This window comes from Rousettus aegyptiacus, unplaced genomic scaffold (assembly GCF_014176215.1).
Source record: "Rousettus aegyptiacus isolate mRouAeg1 unplaced genomic scaffold, mRouAeg1.p scaffold_m13_p_3, whole genome shotgun sequence".
NCBI classification, from domain to species: Eukaryota; Metazoa; Chordata; class Mammalia; order Chiroptera; family Pteropodidae; genus Rousettus; species Rousettus aegyptiacus.
This window is the reverse complement of record NW_023416306.1, coordinates 6,044,751-6,062,676: the sequence shown is the minus strand read 5'-3', so window position 1 is coordinate 6,062,676 and position 17,926 is coordinate 6,044,751. Positions and strand designations below refer to the sequence as shown.

The window sequence follows — 17,926 nt, the reverse complement described above, 5'->3', positions numbered from 1 at the left end:
ATGCAGAAGAATTCCAAACTGTGTAGACAGCCTGTTTTTTAGAAGATGGAGTAAAACTCCCACTCCATAGGTCCCGGCTGAACACAGTGACTTCCTTCCCTAGAGGACAGTATGCAAAGGAGAAAGAAGAGGAATCTTGCAGTGGAGACGTCTGACCACACACCTCAGCCAGGTGATCAAGGTCAGTATCAGCTGTGATCAGTCATGTGGAAATTTGTGCTCTTGATATGATATGATGAAAATGGCACTTCACCTCTGTGGTCCTCCTCCTAAAACCCGTAACCCCAGTCTAATGCGAAAAGCACTCAACATGTCCAAGTAGAAGAACATTCCACAAAATATCTGAGTAGTACTCACCAAAATTTTCAAGGAAGGTCATCAAAACCAAGGAAAGTCTGAGAAACTGTCGGAGCCCCGATGAGCCTAAAGGAGACATGACCGATCACTAAATGTAACATGGGATCCCAGATGGGATCCTGGAACAGGAAAAGGACATTACCTGAAAACTAAGGAAATCTGAATAAAGTACGGACTTCAGTTAATAATACATTGATAGTGGTTTGTTAATTGTAATGAATGTGCCGTTGTAAGATGTCACAGTAATAAGGGAAACGATGCAGGGTGTGTGGGAACTCTGCGAACTATTTTCTTTTTCTATAAATCTAGAATTTTTTTCAATTAAAGGTTTATTTTTAAAACCTTGTCAAATTGTGCGCTTTGAGTATGTGCAATCATATTGCATTGCTGGTGTTCTTTTTGTGGGAAGATTCATTAATAACCGACCTAATTTCCGTGATGGTCGTAAAGCCATTCAGACTTTCTTTTACTTCTTGAATCCATTTTGGTGAGTTACAGTTTTCTGAGAAATTTCCCATTTCATTCCTATAGCATTCTCTTACCCTTTTAATGTCTATAGACTCTATAGTTATAACCTTTTTTTTTTTCCTACTTCTGTTTATGCCTTATATCTTTCTGTCTTGAGAAATTTTTCCGAATTTCTACCTACGTTATTTTTTCAAAGAGTCAACTTTTGGCATTGATATTCCTGTTAGATATCTTCCTTTCCATTTTATTAATTTCTGCTCTTTATTTCCTCCTATTTGGATTTATTCTGTGGTTTCTTTTCTAAACATTTACTTTGGACACTTTGCTCATGGCTTTGCAGCCTTTCTTATTATAAAACACACACTTAAGGCCCCTTGTTTATTGTGAGCCTGGCAGGGCATTAAGAGTCTGTTTCTTGCTAGAGCTGCGTGTCTGGTGGAAGCGGTCCCTTCAGAGTGTCCAGACTGCTGTTCAGCCAGGATTGCTTCTCAAATGGCTCCTCTCCAAGGTCCCCTCGGTTCCACTGGAAGACGGGGCACCCCTTCCTGCCTGCCCTTGCAGGCCCTCCGAGGCAGCCTCCCCCTCTCTGGAGCGCTGCTTCAGGAGCTGATCCAGCCTATCCCCTGCCTTTTGGCTTTTCTTGTCTATGGACTGACTCCATCCACAAGCCCCAAGATCAGAAGTCAGCCCTCCCCCTGTCCACATTCCCCAGGAGTTCTCTAAAATAGCCCTCACTGGGCAGGAGCTGGGGGAAACAGCTCCCTCCCTGCCCACTCCCAGTGGGGGTAATTAATAGATAGAAAGGAAGAGTTCAGCACCGGGAAGGGCAGAACCCTGAGGACCTCGAATTCCAGACTAGGCCCTCTGGGGTACCTCTTTCCCACCGCCTTTGATAGTTAATAATAACCACCCAAGCCTGCAGGAACCCTCAGCCACACAGGGAGGGGAGCGTCAGGAGACAGGAAGAGGAGCCAATGGTGGAAGAACAAGGCTCCCATGCTTCAGCCACAGCACCTGCCAGGGCACCCAGGAACTCTGCCTGGGACAGACCTGATCTGAGCCCTGACACTTCTCAGCCAGGGAGACTAAGGGCTCTGAGAGTGAGGCTACAGCTGCCTGCACAGGCCAAGCCACCTGGGGCCCAGGGCCCCTTCTGAGATGAACTCAAGTCCCTCTGTGAGCAGGTCCGGGCTATGGGTGGCCCAGAACAGGTGGGGCATGCGGCACGGGGAGAGGGGGGTCCAAGTGGGTCAAGCAGACTACGATACGCTGAAAAATGGCCTCAAAAGACAATCACGTCCGGATTCTGGGAATGTATGATGTGACTTTTATTTGGAAACAGTCTTTGCAAATGTAATTACTTTAAGGATTTTCTTTATTACTACGTTTTCAAAATTTCATAATGATTAGTGTCCTGATGCCTGGTTTTTAAGATGTGTAAATTACATGTGTTACTCTCTTCAGATAAAAAAAAGAACAAAAAAGCTATTTCTTTCTCTTGGTATGGCCCAGATTTTTCCCTTTCCTGAAGATCAACAGTATTCTAATTCCTGATTCATAATAAAATAGAGTGCATTCTGTTTTCAAATATCTAAGAGAAGAATAAAATTATTTTCACAACTCACCAATATTTTAATAGTAGAAGACAGGTATTCTAAACTAATGGTTGGCCTTTCCCTTTTCCTTGTCAGTTAATCTTTCCAGCACCTATTACCCTACCCCCTGGGCTGAGCACTCATCTGGGCATGCAGGGGACGAAGGAGAGCCAGACCCATCCTCACACAAGCCACCACCAGAGGCCCAGCCAAGGGCGCAGGGAGCAAGGACCCAGGCATGGCTGAGGTGGAGATGCCCTCTTCTGGGGTGCTGGGGGCCACAGCCCAGACAGGAGAGGGGTGCCGAGCTGGGAGGAGCAGGCCTGTGACAGCACCACCTGCTGGACACCTGGAGCCCACTGCAAACCCTGCTCAGATCACTGGCCTCCAGCCCCCTCTTGTGGTCATCACGGGCCCTCTCACCTGCATGGGTGAGTCCGTGTCCCAGAGTGAAAGGAGCAGCTGTTCTAAGGCACATGCTTGGGCCAGGCACCCAAGGACCAGAACTGGGAGAAAGCCCTGGACCCAGACCTGCTGCCCCTGCCCAGTGGACCCGCAGGACCTCCCCAGGGGAAGGAATCCAGTGGGTATTTGGTGGAGGTGTCAGGAGGGGCTGCCTTTCAGAGCATCTCCACAGGCAGGGTTCCCATCAGGTGGAAGGGGCAGGAGCCAGGAAGTCCTTGAGTGAGTCCTGGTGAGCCCGGACATGAGACATGGGGCCTGGGAGCTGGAAAGCTGCTTCTGGAAACAAGAGAATCCAGCCAAGGCCCTCACGGAGCAGGCCTCCCTGCTCCCAGGTGTTTGGACCTGCGGTGGCCAGGAAGGGCCCATCTGGACACCAAGGGTTCCTGCGGCCATGACTGGCCTCCTGGGGCATCCTTTTGGAAGCTTCTCCCCGGTGTGGCCCTGAGCTCCAAGAAGCCTAGTCGCCGCCTACCTGGGGACCTCTTGCCCAGCCCTTCAAGCGAGTCAGAGGGCATTGCTATTTCCCCAACCTTCGCGGCTGGCTGAACACCACTCCCAAGCATCCAGAAACCAGTCCAGGGGGTTGGACTGGATTCCTGAGATGCAGTAAGCACAGAAAACACTTTGCTGCCTTCCTGGGTCAATTAGACCAGGGGTGGGGCCTGGGTCCCTGTGTGGAAGGCCAGGCCACCATGGTCCCTGGGAATTTCTCTTCTTGGTCATGTGGAGCAGGGAGGGCCACCTACCAGAGACACTGAAGGGTCTGGAGCAGCCAGAGTTCTGGCTTCTTGCCACAGAGAAACCAGGTGTGGATGGTGTTTAAGTACCTGCCATTGCAAAAGGGATGTAGAATGGGACTCAGAAGGCCCAGCCCTGTCTTCTTATGTGTGGCTTGTGGCCTCACTAGGGACATTTGCAGCTCTGAGAGAGAGGGAGAGAGAGAGGGAGGCCATTGAGGTGGCCCTGCAGGAGTAGCCCAGGGCCGCAGTGGAAATCGAGAGCGGGCCCAAGTGCATGGTGTGCCCCACACAGCACCACACACAGCACCACCCATTCCGAGAGCTTCGCCGCCCAGGGGCTGCCCCCAGCTCTGGGCAGGGTGAATCCGAGAGTCTCCTCCTTGAACAAGGACCCAGGCCTAATAGGAAGGGAGTGGGCGAGAAGTGGGGCCACCAGGGTCCTGTCCAACCTGGAGCCTTTGGAGTTGGCCCAAGTCTAAACGAGTCTACTCCATGGGCCTCACACAACTCTCATGTGGGAGGTGTCCATGCTGAGCTGACCCACCCCCCGAAGCCCTGCTGGACTCTGAGCACTGTGGACAGAGGGTTTTACCTTTATCCCTAGCCCAGCCTGCAGGACCCCTACCTTCTAAGGCAGAATGCAAGAAGCACCCTCGCTGATCCCGGGCCCTCCAGCTCCAACCAGCCCAGTACCTGCCTCTGGTTGGCTGGGATCAGGCACAGGTTGGCCTGACCTCTGCCCCAGCCACCACCGTGACTGTCCTCGGACCCTTGTTGGTTCACGAACTGGCCCCTGTACACAGAGAGCAAGAAGAGACCAAAGAAAGAGGCGGGCCACTCCAGATTGAAGCAAGGGAACTCGTTTTTGAGGCTTGTCTTAGGCGCCATAAGATAAGTAGATCTCCACGCCCGCCAGCCAGAATCTTAAAGCTGACATAGAGTCCAGGTAGTCCCAGCAACGCTGTGTGTGTGACAACAACAGCCGCTGTGGGAATGGAGGGCAGAGCGTACCTTCAAGGACAGGAGCCTCCAATGGCCTGGGTCCAGCTCGAGGATAACTTGTGGTCACATCCTCTCAATAACCTCCTCCAACACAACCCACAAGGCATGGCCGGGACATTGCCCACTGCTGAGGCTCAAATCCCTAAGTGAACCTCGTCCCCTTCACTCTTATCCTCAACCACGGCTCCTGGACCAGCCTGACCTCCAGGACTGGGCCAGGAGGGCAGGCAGGAGGCAGCCAAGTAAGGAAGAAGTGATGAGATGGCCATCGCCAGGTGTCAGCCAAGGTCAAGACCACACAGAGATGAGGTCGGAGAGACACAGAGAGGAGGGCGGGTCTGGACAGCCCTGGGGCCGGCACAGAGAAGCACGGGCCCTGCGTGGGTTTAGTCAGAAGCAGAGATGACCTCACGTGGAGACACCCCATGTGTGTGCACCTGGCGCTGCGTGTGCATGGCCCCGAAGAATCTGTAGTGTAGCTCTCTTTACGGAGGGGGCACCGATGGGGATTACAGGTGGGCAGAGATGTGCAAGCTTCTCCCCTCCTCCTCCTTCAGCACCTGCCAGCCCCAACTTCTTTACCTGAAATCATGCCCCTAGGTCTGGCCTCACCCTACTGGGGGCCCGGCAGGATCCAAGCCCAGACTCCATCCCAAACTGATCCCAGTCCCTCCTCTGCTCAGGGTCCCACTGCAGCCGAACTGACCAGGTAGGTAAGGGCCTGGAGCGGCAGCTGTGGGAGGATTCCAGCAGGTGCCCGTGAGCTGGGCCATCTCCCCGCCTGCACCTGGCCCTGGTTTTCTCATGCCGCAGACCGGCCTTACCCCACTCCCCGGTTCATACCAGAAAGCACCGGCCACTCTGCCCACTGACTCTCAGAGTCTAGAATATTCTATCCGGCGACTCCTTGGTGATTCGGGGGAATGCCCCTCCCCTAGTTAAAATTCTTTGGGGCTCTTCTGTCAGTCTCCCCATATTCAACAGTCACCACAGGCTCCAAGATACCTTTTAAGGTCAATGAGAGTGGCAGGGGCGGAGCCCCTGGGCCCGCCGTGGGGACGAGAGGGGTGGGGGTGGCCGCTGGCACCTCCAAAGGACACATGGGCTGTTGTGGCAACATAGTCCCCCGAAGTTTGTTCATCTCCACTTCCTGCCCTTTCAACACCCAGACAGGCAGGCAGGATAGGGCCTGAGGGGGCCTCTGCATCAGGATGGCCAAGGCTCTGTCCTACCCACCAGCTCAGGACCCTGTTCAAAGTCCCTTCTCTCTGGACTCCCAGGCTGGGGGTGCTGGTTCCCCAGCAGCAAGTAGGTAGAGCCAGTGAGGTCCCCATCAGTTTCCCGAGGCCAGCAAACCTTCAATTCAGCCTCAGGCCAGGTGTTCAGACAGCCTCAGCCCTCATGGTGACAGCTGGGAGACAGTGCCCATGGGCTGGGACCCATCCCTACCTCCCAGGGACAGCCAGGCACCCAGTGGAGAAACTACTTTCTAGGACAAAGCTGGGATCAGCCATGACAGAAACACTTCCAGGACTCAGGCTTGAGCCGCTGGGCTCCACAGCCCAAAGCTGTGGCCACAGAGATGGCGAATGGTCTCAATGACCTCTCAGTGATGAGGCCACGTCCTTGCACTCTCTGTGACCCATAGTGCCTGGGTCCAGAGCAATAGGGTGGGGAGCCAGCCTTCAGGCCCCAGTACATCCCAGCCCACCTCACCCAGCTCAAGTACGCCCCTCAGAGTACCCCCCCCCACCCCTGTTTGCAGCTCAGACTGCAGCCTCCGTGTTCTGTTGTGCTGAGCAGCTTACAGGTGCGGCTGGAGTGCCCAGGTTGGGGTCTCTGTCCCACTGGGCCCACAGGAGGGGCCAAGTGCCAAGGGGCCAGTTGCAGTTCAGGTCCACTCCTGCAAATGGGGCATGGAGGAAGGGAGAGGCCGACTCAAGGCAGGAGCCCTCTCAGGTCGGCCTCTGGGGAGGGAGTTCCTCCCTGTCCCAGGGCCCACGTGGGGCCCCTGGGAGCACCAGGATGTGGGATCCTTGAGCTCAGAAGACACAGGATGCCCTTCCCAGTCAGAGATGTTTACTCTTAGCTGTCCCACTCTTCCCTGTTCTGAGAATGAGGAAACGGGACACTGTCTGTTGGGGCGAGGCATTCTGTATTCATCAGGTGCCAGCGCTGGGGCTGTCCCTGTACACACCCCAGCCTGGCCTTGGGCTGAGCAGGGGTCTCCTGGAGGTCAGAGATAACAGCTCGACCAGATCAGAAACACTGACCACGAACAGGGCCAACCAGAGCAGAAGGAATGGGTACAGAGAGTGCCAGGGGAACCTTTGTCCCTGCCAGAGGTGTGGAGCTCCCGGAAATGTTCCCTCAGGACTATCCTTGCCGCCTCCTCCCCATCTTGCATAATCCTGACCATAGGGGAAAGGGGCAGAAATCTCGCCAAATGTTTCAGCATGAGTTCCTGGTAGTTACCTCACTCTTCCTGAATTTGGCAAATGATAAATCACCCCAGGGTGAGCCAGCAACTGGGTGGACCATAAGTATGGTCCCCCAGGCCGGCCTCCTCACTCACCTTCTCCTCCTTCTCCACTGCCAGGCTCAGCAGCCCTCCCTGAGATCATGCCCCTAGGTCTCCTGTGGTTGGGTCTCACCCTGCTGGGGGCCCTGCAGACCCAGGCCCAGGCCTCCACTCCAAACCTGATCCCAGCCCCTCCTCTGCTCAAGGTCCCTCTGCAGCGGGACTTCCAAGATGACCAGGTAAGGGGCCAGGAGAACCAACTGCGGGGAGGGCCCCGGGAAGAGTAGGAGTGGGAGGGAGGAGAGGCAAACAGCCTTAGGAAGCTGTTGGACCAGCTTCAGCTCAGCCTGCCCTTAGATCCCCTGATGGAAGCCACGCCCCATGACCCCATTTCCACCCCAACCTCGCTGACCTTCCCAGGTCCACACTCTCTCCCATAGTCTCTATAGTCCATGCAAGGTGGGAACGTCTTCAGTCCCTCTATGTAATGAGGAAACTGAGGCTCAGGTGGTCCAGCCGGCCACCTGCCAAGAGTTACCCCATCCCTGCCAGACTCATGGCCTAATGGCTTCTAGCTCCTGCCAGCTTCATCAGTGCAGGCCCAATCCTGGCCTGAGTGCCCAGTCAGGAGCCCTATGGCCCAGGTAGTGGGGCTCCTGGCTCTGGGCTAGGCTGCCCAGAGGTGCATTCAGGGACAGAGCCCCCGGGGGCCCCCGGGGACTGCTCTGCCTATCAACAGCTCCTCTGCAGTTCCAGGGGAAGTGGTACGTGGTGGGCCTGGCGGGGAATGCAGTTTCAAAAAAAGACCAAGACGAGTTTAAGATGTACTCCACCACCTACCAGCTGAAAGAAGACCAGAGCTACAACGTCACCTCCATCCTGTTCAGGTGAGAGCTGCCACCTCCTGGGGGGAGCATGGGGGAACTGAGGACATGCCCTGGGAGACGGCCCCGGGACCTGGCATTTGAGAGGCAGACTGATGTCTGGAGAAGGGATGACCGAAGCTGACAAGCGGTCACTGATCCTACTGCTCTGTGCTGGATTCATATATTTCTCCCTCCCTCCCTCTCTTCCTTCCTTCCTTCCTTCCTTCCTTCCTTCCTTCCTTCCTTCCTTCCTTCCTTTCTTCCTTCCTTCCTTCCCTCCTTCCTTGATTAGATCAGTATTTATTGGTTACTTCAGCACAGACACCCAGATAGTAGTGGGGGTGGACAGACAGTCCTCAGGAAATAAGACGGAGGGGGGGGGTGTCCTGGAGGAGGGTCACTGGGCCCAGCCTGGAACCCTACCCAGGACTTCATTAGGGGCCTCTGGGAAGGTGGCCTCTGGGCTGGGCCTTGAAGGAGCCACCCTGCCTCAGAAGGTCATGTGATGTATTCACAGCTGGGGCTGGCGGATTCCAAGTGAGAGGGCCCCTCCTCCAGGCAGCACCAAGCCATTGAGTGTCTGCTCTGGGCAGGGCAGTGGGGGCTGGAGGGAGGGTCTGAGCAGGGTCAGGTGGCCCAAGGCAGACCCTGGCAGGGACACCCAAAGACAGGCTCAGAGGAGAAGACTCAGCCTCCTACCGTGGTGGGGGATGCGCTGGGCTGGACGCCAGGCACCAGGTTCCCGGCCCCTCCAGCTGCAGCCCTGACCTCATCCAGCCCGTGGGGTTCAAGCCTGTGTGTCTCCTCGCTCACCCATTACATCTTTGCTTCCACAGGAACCAACTCTGTGACTACTTTACCAGAACTTTTGTGCCAAGTTTCCAGCCGGGCCAGTTCAGCCTGGACAACATTAAGGGTGAGCCCTGAGCTGAGTGACCTGGGCCCTAGGATTGCGGTCCCCGGGGGGCGGGATCCTCCCAGAAGGTACACAGACCCACCCGTGCCTCCACACAGATGCTGTGCTGCGGAGGGCTGGGGAGAAAGGAGCAGCTCAGTCCTCCCAGCCAGGGCTTACCGCTCACTGTCCTCCCCACAGCTTACCCTGGAGTGCAGAGCTACAGTGTGCGAGTGGCGGCCACCAACTACAACCAGTTTGCCATGGTGTTCTTCAAGAAAGTTTTCAAAAACGAGGAGTTCTTCAAGATCACCCTCTACGGTGGGTCCCCACCCACCGCATGGAGGCCCCCAGCTCCTGGTCACACTCGAGGGGTGTGTGACCCCTGACCCAGCCCCCGAGGTCCCCTCCAGTGCCAGCTCTGCTCCGAGCCCCAGGGACGGGGGAGGGCTTTCCGCAGACTCTCCATGAGGAAGGGGTCCGAGGCTCATTCATGCACTGGACAATATTTATGGAGTATCTTCCGGCCACTCACCCGCCTTCTTGGCCACAGGGAGGACCAAAGAGCTGACCCCTGAGCTGAAGGAGGACTTCGTTCGCTTCGCCAAATCCCTGGGCCTCACCGATGACCACATCCTCTTCCTTGTCCCGATCGGTAATGGCCAGCTGGGGAGAAGAGAAAGGGGTGTGGGGACTGTCCAGGCCTGACACTGCCTTCTCAGGGAAAGGGGAAGAGGGCGGACTTGGTCCCATGCTCCAGGCACTGGAGCCCCCAGGGAGTCACTTTGGACTCAGAAAGACCATGCCCCGCCCCAGGGTTCTGTGGGGCCCCAGGGGTCTGGGCTCTAAATGTTCTTCCCTGACAGTTAGTTCAGGCCCAGATGAGGGTTTCAGGCCCAGGTCCAAGTTTCTCCTGTCTCCTTGCCCGGGGCCACCTCCTCTTACACCCCAGGTCCTGCTATCCTGGGCCACCTCTCCCTCGCACTCCCAGGCTCCTTTGTCCTGGGCCACCACCTCCTTCCCCCTGGGGCTTCCTCACCATGGGCTTGGGAGGTTTCTTTGTCTTCAGGTAGTCAGGTCTGGGCAGGGGGCTCCAGCCAGGCCACTCAGAGAGCCACCACCCCTCCAAGGCTGAGGGGCTGCCAGGGATCATCAGGTAAATGGTCAGGAGGCCTGGCTGCCCCAGCAGGTGGCTGGGCCTCACTTGCCTCTTCCGGAGAACAGGTGACCCCCAGGTCTTCTCAGGTTTTTCTCCCAAACACCTTCCCACATTATCTGCCCCTCTGCTAAAGAAACCCCCACGACCTGCTGCTGCCGGGGCAGCCTGGGGGCAGTGTAGGGGCCCTGGTGGTCCACGGTGACACACACTCCTGCATCTTCTCTTCCCCACAGACAAGTGCATTGATGAGTGAACGAGTGGTGAGTGCGGCAAAGGAGGGGGCTGATGGGAGCCCAAGGGCCGCAGGGCGGGGGTCTCAGGCCTGCCTTTGCTTCCCCACCCAGCATCGAGGCCGTATTTATTCCCTTGTGTCCGTCTCAGATGCCTCCTGTCTCTCTCCACCCCACTGCCCACACATGGGCCTCTGGCCAAGGTGCTGCCCAGCTGCCCCGACCTGCCTGGATGCCGATAAGAGAGCCAGCAGACCCATCTCACAGTTTGGCCCACCAGCTGCTCCCCAGGCCACCCCACTGATGGAGTCCCTCCCTTGACTGCTAAATAAATGCATGCCCCCAAGCCCCCTGTTTGTGCTCCTTGCCCCCTGGGCTGTCTGGTAGGGGGAAGGGCAAAGCGTGGACTCTCATTAGCATCTTTCCCAGACCCCATGCAGTCCTCAGCAAGGGATGGAGGCCACAGAACCCTGGTCCATCTTCGACCGAACACTTCTTAGCTCCCAATCCTGGGCCCACCCCCAGGCCAGTGGTACCCCTCACATGTCCCTGTCTTTGAGGGGTGCCCAGTCCAATGGGAACACTGAAGGGTTCACACCTCATGCGTATATACTCAGCCATCTGCAACAGATCCTACAGCAAAGTCCCAGACAGAACTGGGGAGTGGGAGGGGATTGGGGGGGGGGGGGGTGCTGAGATGTTGTCACCCCCAACTCACCAGGACACGGGTGGATGCTAGCAGATGGCAGCCAGGGCAGAAGGGGTACACAGTGGGTGAGGCAGAGGTATTCCCAGCTTGGGGCTGTGCCAGGCAGAGAGGGTCCCCAGAGGTAGTCCCCTGGCCCTCTGCCAGCCTCCTGTGGGCCCCGTGCTCACCCTCCAGCCCCCACTAGCAGGTGGCAATGTCCATGCTGACCCCATTCAGAGCACTGTCCCTCACCCACATCTTTTTATGACGACCCCTGGACCACCAGGTGCAGGGCTAGAGGAGGTGAAGAGGGGGATAAGCTGCCAGGACTCCAGATTCCAGAAGGTCTGAGGGCTCCAGGCCTGCACCACCACTTGGCTAGGTCTGTGCCTGGGGCCTGACAGGGCCCTCTGCACCCACGCCCAGCCCCTCTTCATCTGCTTCACACACAGGAACCGTCTCTCTGGGCTCCTCCTCCCTTACAAGGTCAGCGGCCAGACGGGGTGGGCTTCTGCAGAAACCCGGGCTTCTCCACCCCACGGACTTGCACACCTACCCCATTCTTCTCAGCCTGAGAGTGGGGAGATACTGGAGCTGTGAGCGGTCCCAGCTTCAGCACCCAGGGAATAGGACAGGCCTGAGACCCAGGCCCAACCAGGAAGTCTGGGCCAGACCCCAGGGAGAGGCCAGCTTAGTGCAGCCTGAACTGAGCGAGGGATGCGGTCAGAAAGGCCCACACTGAGAAGGGCACCCAGAGGACCACCGGACAGAGCCCTGCTTGCTGGCTGACAGAGTGGAGACTTGGTCTCCACTTCCGGCAGCAGAGCTAGTTTCTCTGCCTTGGCCCAAGCAACACAGCTTCCCATCACCACCCGGGGCTGCTGGGCCTTCTAGGATCAAACTCGGAGGACACGAATGAGGATCTGTGTTTCCTCCCGGGGTCCCCTGGTTTATTAATTTCTTATTGCTGCTATGACAAACCACCACAAACTGGCGGCTTAAAACAACACACATTTATTCTCTGACAGTTCTGGAGGCCAAAATCAATTTCACTGAGCTGAAGTCAAAGTGGAGGCAGGGCTGGGCTTCCCCCAGAGGCTCCAAGGTGAAGCCTTCTTAGCCTTTTCCAGCTTCTAGAGCTTTCTTCCTTGGACTCTTGAGCTTGTGGTCCTTTCTTCCTTCTTCAAAGACAGCAGCGTGGCATCTCCACATCTCTCTGTTGAGGTCCTTGCATGGCCTCCTCGCTTCTATCTGGAGTCAAATCTCCCCCTGCCTCCCTTATTAGGACACATGTGAATATATTTAGGGCCCACCTGGGTAATCCAGGATAACCTCCCCTTCTCAAAATTCTTAACGTAATCACATCTGCACAACCCCTTTTCCCAAATTATCATTCACAGGTTCCAAGGATTAGGACCCAGATATCTTGGGTGCTATTATTCAGCCCACCATACAAGACTTGGAGACGGAATGAAGCCAGGGCTTGTGAGATGGGGAGAGGGGAACAGGGACCCCAGAGGCCGGCCAGGGACCGGCTCGGGTAGAAGGCTCTCGGGCTCAGACTCTCCAGCCACACTCCTTGAAGGCTATAAGTGGGGCTGGTCTTGCTTGGGGACTTGCAGGGTTTTGCACACCCTAACCAGTTCTCCATGGAGTCTGACTTCCAACAGGACAAGTTCTCCCCTGCCTGGTTCCTACAATGGGATGGGAGCCCCGATGGGGGAAGGGGCACTCTCTGGGGCTGGGCTGTCTCTCTGGAAAAGAGTGAGGCTGAGCAGGGTCGGCACTGGGCAGAGGTATGAGCAAGGCTGAGAAAGAAAAGCTGGGCACTTGCATTCTGCCAGCTGGTGAGATCCCCTCCCTGGGACCACAGTATTTCAGCTCATGTCCCCTGAAGGGCCCAGAAACACCTGTGCCTGTGTGTGGTGCACAGGTATCCAGAGCCACAGAAGAAACATGGGTCACAGTATATGTGGGTGTGCTGACAATCCAAATACGTCTGTTCCTGTAAGCACAGGACACCCAAAAAAAACAGACCCATGTTTTTCTCCCACATGTGAAATCACTCCTGGCCTCACAGGACCTGACTATAGGTGTGAGCCCAGAGGCCAGGGAGAAACACAGACACTCCTAGCACGTGGGGATGGGCAGCAGACCCTCAGAGAGACATATAGGTTCCAGAAACACACCAAGGTGCTCACAGTTACACATCAGTCAGACACAGTGGGTGGGTGTGAAAGCTCATGCATGGAGTCTGCACAGATTCGTGATGCACACGTCCACCCATTTGAGCATCCAGCTGGCCCCAGGCATGTTCGCAGCACCCTCTCAGAGCCAAAGATCCATCCCTCTCTAGGAATGGCCCAGGTGCTTTCTGCCACCTGCTCCATGGGCATGGGCGCCTCCCCCTGGTGGGGGAGAAGCAGAGGCTTGGGTGGAGGGGGATGGGAGGAAGGGTGCCCACCCTTACTCTCAAGAGGTTCAGCTGACCTAGGGAAGGGTCGGGTCACTGAAATTTTGGGGCACTGATTCACCCGAGGCCTCGCCTCCACTCAAAAGAAGTCATTGCTGAGCTTAACAAGTCAGTGGTGACTTTGATTACAGGTGTGGACTCAGCCACACCTCCACCTTCCTCAGGTGAAATGGTGTGACAGCCACTGTGACAGAGAGGACCCTTCCCCATTGTCATAGTCAAGGAACATTCCTGGGCCTGACTGACCCCTATCCCAAGGAACATTCCTGGGCCTGACTGACCCCTATCCCAAGTTAGGCCTGCTAACAACCAGTGTGAGACCAGGAGCAGGCTCCTGCAGCCATGGGGCCTCCTGGTGGCCATTGCTTACAGGATTCCAATTAGTGAGCTCCTCTCCGGTGAGACATGGGCTTCATTCCCAGCCGACCCCCTAGCAGCGATGGCGCCGCTGGGTCTAGCTCGGGAGCTACGACCCCCTAGCAGCGATGGCGCCGCTGGGTCTAGCTCGGGAGCAACACCTGGTAGCCGGGTGGCTTTGGGCGGGCTTTCCTTTCCCAGATGATAGCGGCTGGGTCCATCTTATCCCTCAACCTTGCTTGACCGACAGCCACACGCAGCACTCTGCCACACAGACCTTGACTGTGAAAGGAAAATTTCCTGAAGCCATAGGGGATTTTTAGAAACCACGCATCTCAGATTTCGACCATGCGGAGGCACTGGCTCGCCCACCCGCAGGTCCGCGGACGCAGGGTGGCGCAGAATGGGGGCAGAGAAGGGGTCCCGGGCTGCCTCCGCCTCTCTCTCCAGCTCGCTCGCCCTCGCTTAGGGCCTGAGTTTCTTAACACCTGGGCTCCTCGGGAGGCGACCTCGGCACAGCCCAGCCCGGCTGCCGGGAGGGGGCCGGAGCTCCTCTGTGAGGCAGTGTGGGTGCGGGGCCCGACGGCAGGAGGGGCCGCGGTTCTTTGTGGGCGGGGCGGGGCGGGGCTCGGGCCGCGAGGCTCCGGCTTGGGGGCGGGGCCTGGCCGCCGGGCCGCGTCGCGCCGCGGGGTGCCACCCTTCCGGCCCCGCGTTCCATCCGCCGCCTTGCGTCCGGCGCACGCTTTCGGCGTGACAGTCGCCGCGTTTCATCTTCTCGCGGCCCTTGCGGCGCCCGAGCCCGCAATGTCGGGCCCCAACGGGGACCTGGGCATGCCGGTGGAGGCGGGCGCGGAAGGCGAGGACGACAGCTTCGGGGAAGCAGGTGACTCAGGGGAACTGCCGAAGGGACCTTTGCTTTACCCGGGGGTACCCCTGGGAAAGGGAATCGGGTCCGGGATAGGGGCATAGAAGGGGCCGCAGAGCCCTTCCACCGCGCCCCGTCCCTGGGTGAGTTGCAGCTGCAGGCGCCGTCTCGGGGATCAGGGAGAGCACCTGCGGCTGGGTCGCTGGAAACCGCACCATTCCAGAACTGTGGGCAACCGTCCCCGTTTTACAAATGGGGAAGCAGGCGGCTTATGGGACACCCACCCTTTTGGCATTTGCTCCAGCCACTTCGTTCAGCCCCTGTGAGGATGGTGGCTCCCGAGGGGATCAGCCGTGGCTGGTTTCGGCTCGGCAGAAGGGGCCGTCTGGGTGGGCGCGCCCGTCCTGCTGAGTCAGCATCCCCTGCCACCTTTTCTGGTGTGGCCTGGAGCCCTGGCGAATGTCACTTTCTTACAAAGCAGCCTATTTCGTGCACAGCACTGCGGGAGGTTGGAGGTGGGGTGTGGAGAGTGAACCATCAATTCCCTTTCTTACCCTCTGGAGCCTCAGTTTCCCCATGTGCAAAATAATGATTAGTGTCTCCTGCATTGAGATGTGTCAGGATTAAATGAGAACACGAATGGAAAATACTTAGTAGGTTTCAAGCATGCAAGTGTTCGGTAAGTGGTTATTCTTCTCTTTAGTGTAATAAAGATTGGTTTATTCACTCAGAGTGCAAGGCTTAGTAAATGTGGGATAAGTATCGTCTGCATTTTGTCTTGGTAATAGCTTTATTGAGCTATCATTTACATATGGTACAGTTTATCCATTTAAATTGTACATTCATCACCCCAATAGTTTTAGAACACTTTCATCACCCAGGGTTTGCATTTAATAGAGGTAGAAGACCTCCCACAGGGCCAAGTGGTGGGCTGGCCGCTTTGCCCTGGGCACTGCTGGTGAACAGCGGCCAGGTGTGTGTAATCCTGCTGGCAGCTGTGGTGGGAGCATCTGGAAGGGCCTCCCAGGAGTCACATTGAGCGGACGCTGGCAGAATCGTAGGATTTAGCACAGTGGGGCGGAGGGAGGCAAAGGCTTGGAACTGGAAAGTGCCCTTGAGACAGGTAAAGCCTGGCGCCCGTGGTGTGGAGATGCCTGCCTCTCCAAATCCTCCTCCTGCCTGTGTCTCACGACGCAGAAAGTGAAATGTTGATAATAATGACCATCTGTTAAGTATTTGCTGTGGCCAGACCCTACCTGAGTTCTGGATATATTTGAATCCTCACGGCCACCCAGTTCTTTCCCTTTCCCTGAAAGCTGCAGTAACTTCCTGGGATGGAGCAGAGCTGAGCTGAAACCCAAGTGCCCCTGGTCCCCAAGTTGGCTCTGCCACCAAGCAGAGGACCCTGGGCAGGTCCCTTCCTTCCTGGGCCTCAATTTCACCATCTGTATGACAAGAGGGGTGGGCTGTAAGATCCAGCAGACCTTCCAGAACTCTGGCCTCCGTGAGGTGTGCCAGCCCTGGGTGATGGATGCTCTTCCTCCGGAATGCAGACATCGTCTTACCCACATCCCAGACACTCTCCTCCAGCCCTGGCCTTTTCCAAACACTGTCAGCCACTTCCCCTTTGTCCCAAGCTGGCAGCAAAGTGTATTTGAGTCATGGGCTGGCTCAGAACTGGGTCCCGCATTGGGCACAGACCCAGACCTTGGGTTGTAAGGGACATTGTGTTGCTGAGAGATGCAGGTCAGGAGCAGCTGTGGAGGAGGGAGTGATGGTTCCTGGTGGAGACCACGGAAGGCTTCTTGAAGGAAGGGACATTTTGAGCTTGTCCTTAAATGGCTGTTGTGGTTGAAGGATTCTGGGCGGTGGCAGGAACAGTTGGGCAAAGGCAGAAAGGCTGGGCAGTTAGAGGCCTCATTCATTCATTCATTCATTCATTCACTCATTCAACAAATGCTATTGTGTGGCAGTGAGGACCTCTGGGAAACAGCAGTGAACACAAGACCATTCCACCTCTCACGGAACTCTGTGGTCTGGTAGGGAAGACTGGCCAGCACACAAACGATCACAAGTCAATCTGGAGGCGAGGGCCATGGAAGTGTTAGGAGCGGGATCAGGAATAGAGGCCTGATCCAGTCTGGGCCATTGGGAGGGCTCCCTCTAGCGACATCCACACTGAGACCTGAAGAATGAGTGGGACTTATCCAGGAAGAGAGGGAAAACAGGACACAGTACATTCCAGGCAGAGGCAACAGCATGGTCAACGGGCCTGAGGTAGGCAAAGGCAGATGTGAGAGAGGACAGGAAAAGGCATGGGACATGGGGCTGGAGGGCGGAGTAGGGGCTTGGAGTCTTCTGCGTTCTTTATCCTGGGGACAGAAGCCAAAGAGCTGGAAAGATGGGCCGCCTGGGGACAGAGGCCTTGATTGCCCAACTCAGGAATGTGGGCTCTGGCCTCTAGGCAGATAAAGGAAGTAAAAAGAAGATTGGCACCCAGCAGGACTTCCTAGGCTAGACACTGTCTGGCGGATCTACCCCTGACCATCCTAACCTTACAAAAAAGGACGGTGTGCCAAGGTATTATTTCTCCAAAGCCTTTCCTCATTTGATATCCACCCATTTTGCAGATGGTGACGGAGGCTCAGGGAGGAGTAGGGCCTTGCCAAAGACTTTCTGGAAGCAGGATGGGGCATAACGATTTGAGGGAGGGTATCCGTGAGGCCTGGAGAGACACGGGACCTTGGCTGTGTTTCTTCTTCCTTCTAGAATATGCTGCCATCAACTCCATGTTGGACCAGATCAACTCCTGTCTGGACCACCTGGAGGAGAAGAACGACCACCTCCATGCCCGCCTCCAGGAGCTGCTCGAGTCCAACCGGCAGACGCGCCTCGAGTTCCAGCAGCAGCTGGGGGAGGCCCCCAGCGATGCCAGCCCCTAGGCTCCAGGAGCCCCCAACCAGGCCCCAACCCTGCCTCCCTGAGCCAGGCTCTGGCCCAGGTACTCACTACCTGACTTACATACCTTCACAAAGGCTGGCCTGCAGGTCCCCTGGTGGGTCTGCCTGCCTGGGCCACCTTCAGGTACTCCCCTTGGCGTGTCTGGGCCAGCCCCCGCCACCGGGCTCCGTGGTCCAGGTGTAGACCTGCGACCCACCCACCTTGCCTGCCTGCCCAATTCCTGGGCATTCTCCATTCTACCCAGGCCTTGATGTCCACATTAAACGGGTCTCCATTAGCACTGC

At 56.6% G+C, this 17,926-nt stretch overlaps 2 protein-coding genes across 4 annotated transcripts; both read left to right on the top strand.

Moving 5' to 3' along the window:
- Positions 1–7,153: 7,153 nt before the first annotated feature.
- On the top strand, positions 7,154–10,644 carry LCN2 (lipocalin 2). Of its 3 annotated transcripts, none has more exons than XM_016163878.2 (7): positions 7,154–7,387; positions 7,899–8,035; positions 8,851–8,930; positions 9,111–9,230; positions 9,463–9,564; positions 10,302–10,328; positions 10,502–10,644. In XM_016163878.2, the coding sequence occupies exons 1-6, from the start codon at positions 7,250–7,252 to the stop codon at positions 10,319–10,321; spliced, it is 597 nt and encodes a 198-aa protein (XP_016019364.1). In that variant the 5' UTR covers positions 7,154–7,249; the 3' UTR covers positions 10,322–10,328; positions 10,502–10,644. The 3 variants fall into 3 exon arrangements, with proteins under 3 accessions (XP_016019364.1, XP_016019363.1, XP_016019362.1); XM_016163877.2 differs by having other exon boundaries at positions 10,413–10,644; XM_016163876.2 differs by having other exon boundaries at positions 7,155–7,387; positions 10,450–10,644.
- A 3,859-nt stretch (positions 10,645–14,503) lies between these two features.
- On the top strand, positions 14,504–17,926 carry CUNH9orf16 (chromosome unknown C9orf16 homolog). The gene is made up of 2 exons (XM_016163820.2): positions 14,504–14,699; positions 17,451–17,926. The coding sequence occupies exons 1-2, from the start codon at positions 14,621–14,623 to the stop codon at positions 17,621–17,623; spliced, it is 252 nt and encodes an 83-aa protein (XP_016019306.1). The 5' UTR covers positions 14,504–14,620; the 3' UTR covers positions 17,624–17,926.

Excerpts from the sequence above, each read along its gene's own strand:
- LCN2 (XM_016163878.2), top strand. The coding sequence starts at position 7,250 with ATGCCCCTAGGTCTCCTGTGGTTGGGTCTCACCCTGCTGGGGGCCCTG. Across the intron at positions 9,231-9,462 it reads CTTCAAGATCACCCTCTACG|GGAGGACCAAAGAGCTGACC; the intron begins GTGGGTCCCCAC and ends TCTTGGCCACAG. Across the intron at positions 9,565-10,301 it reads CCTCTTCCTTGTCCCGATCG|ACAAGTGCATTGATGAGTGA; the intron begins GTAATGGCCAGC and ends TCTTCCCCACAG.
- CUNH9orf16 (XM_016163820.2), top strand. The coding sequence starts at position 14,621 with ATGTCGGGCCCCAACGGGGACCTGGGCATGCCGGTGGAGGCGGGCGCG. Across the intron at positions 14,700-17,450 it reads CGACAGCTTCGGGGAAGCAG|AATATGCTGCCATCAACTCC; the intron begins GTGACTCAGGGG and ends TCTTCCTTCTAG.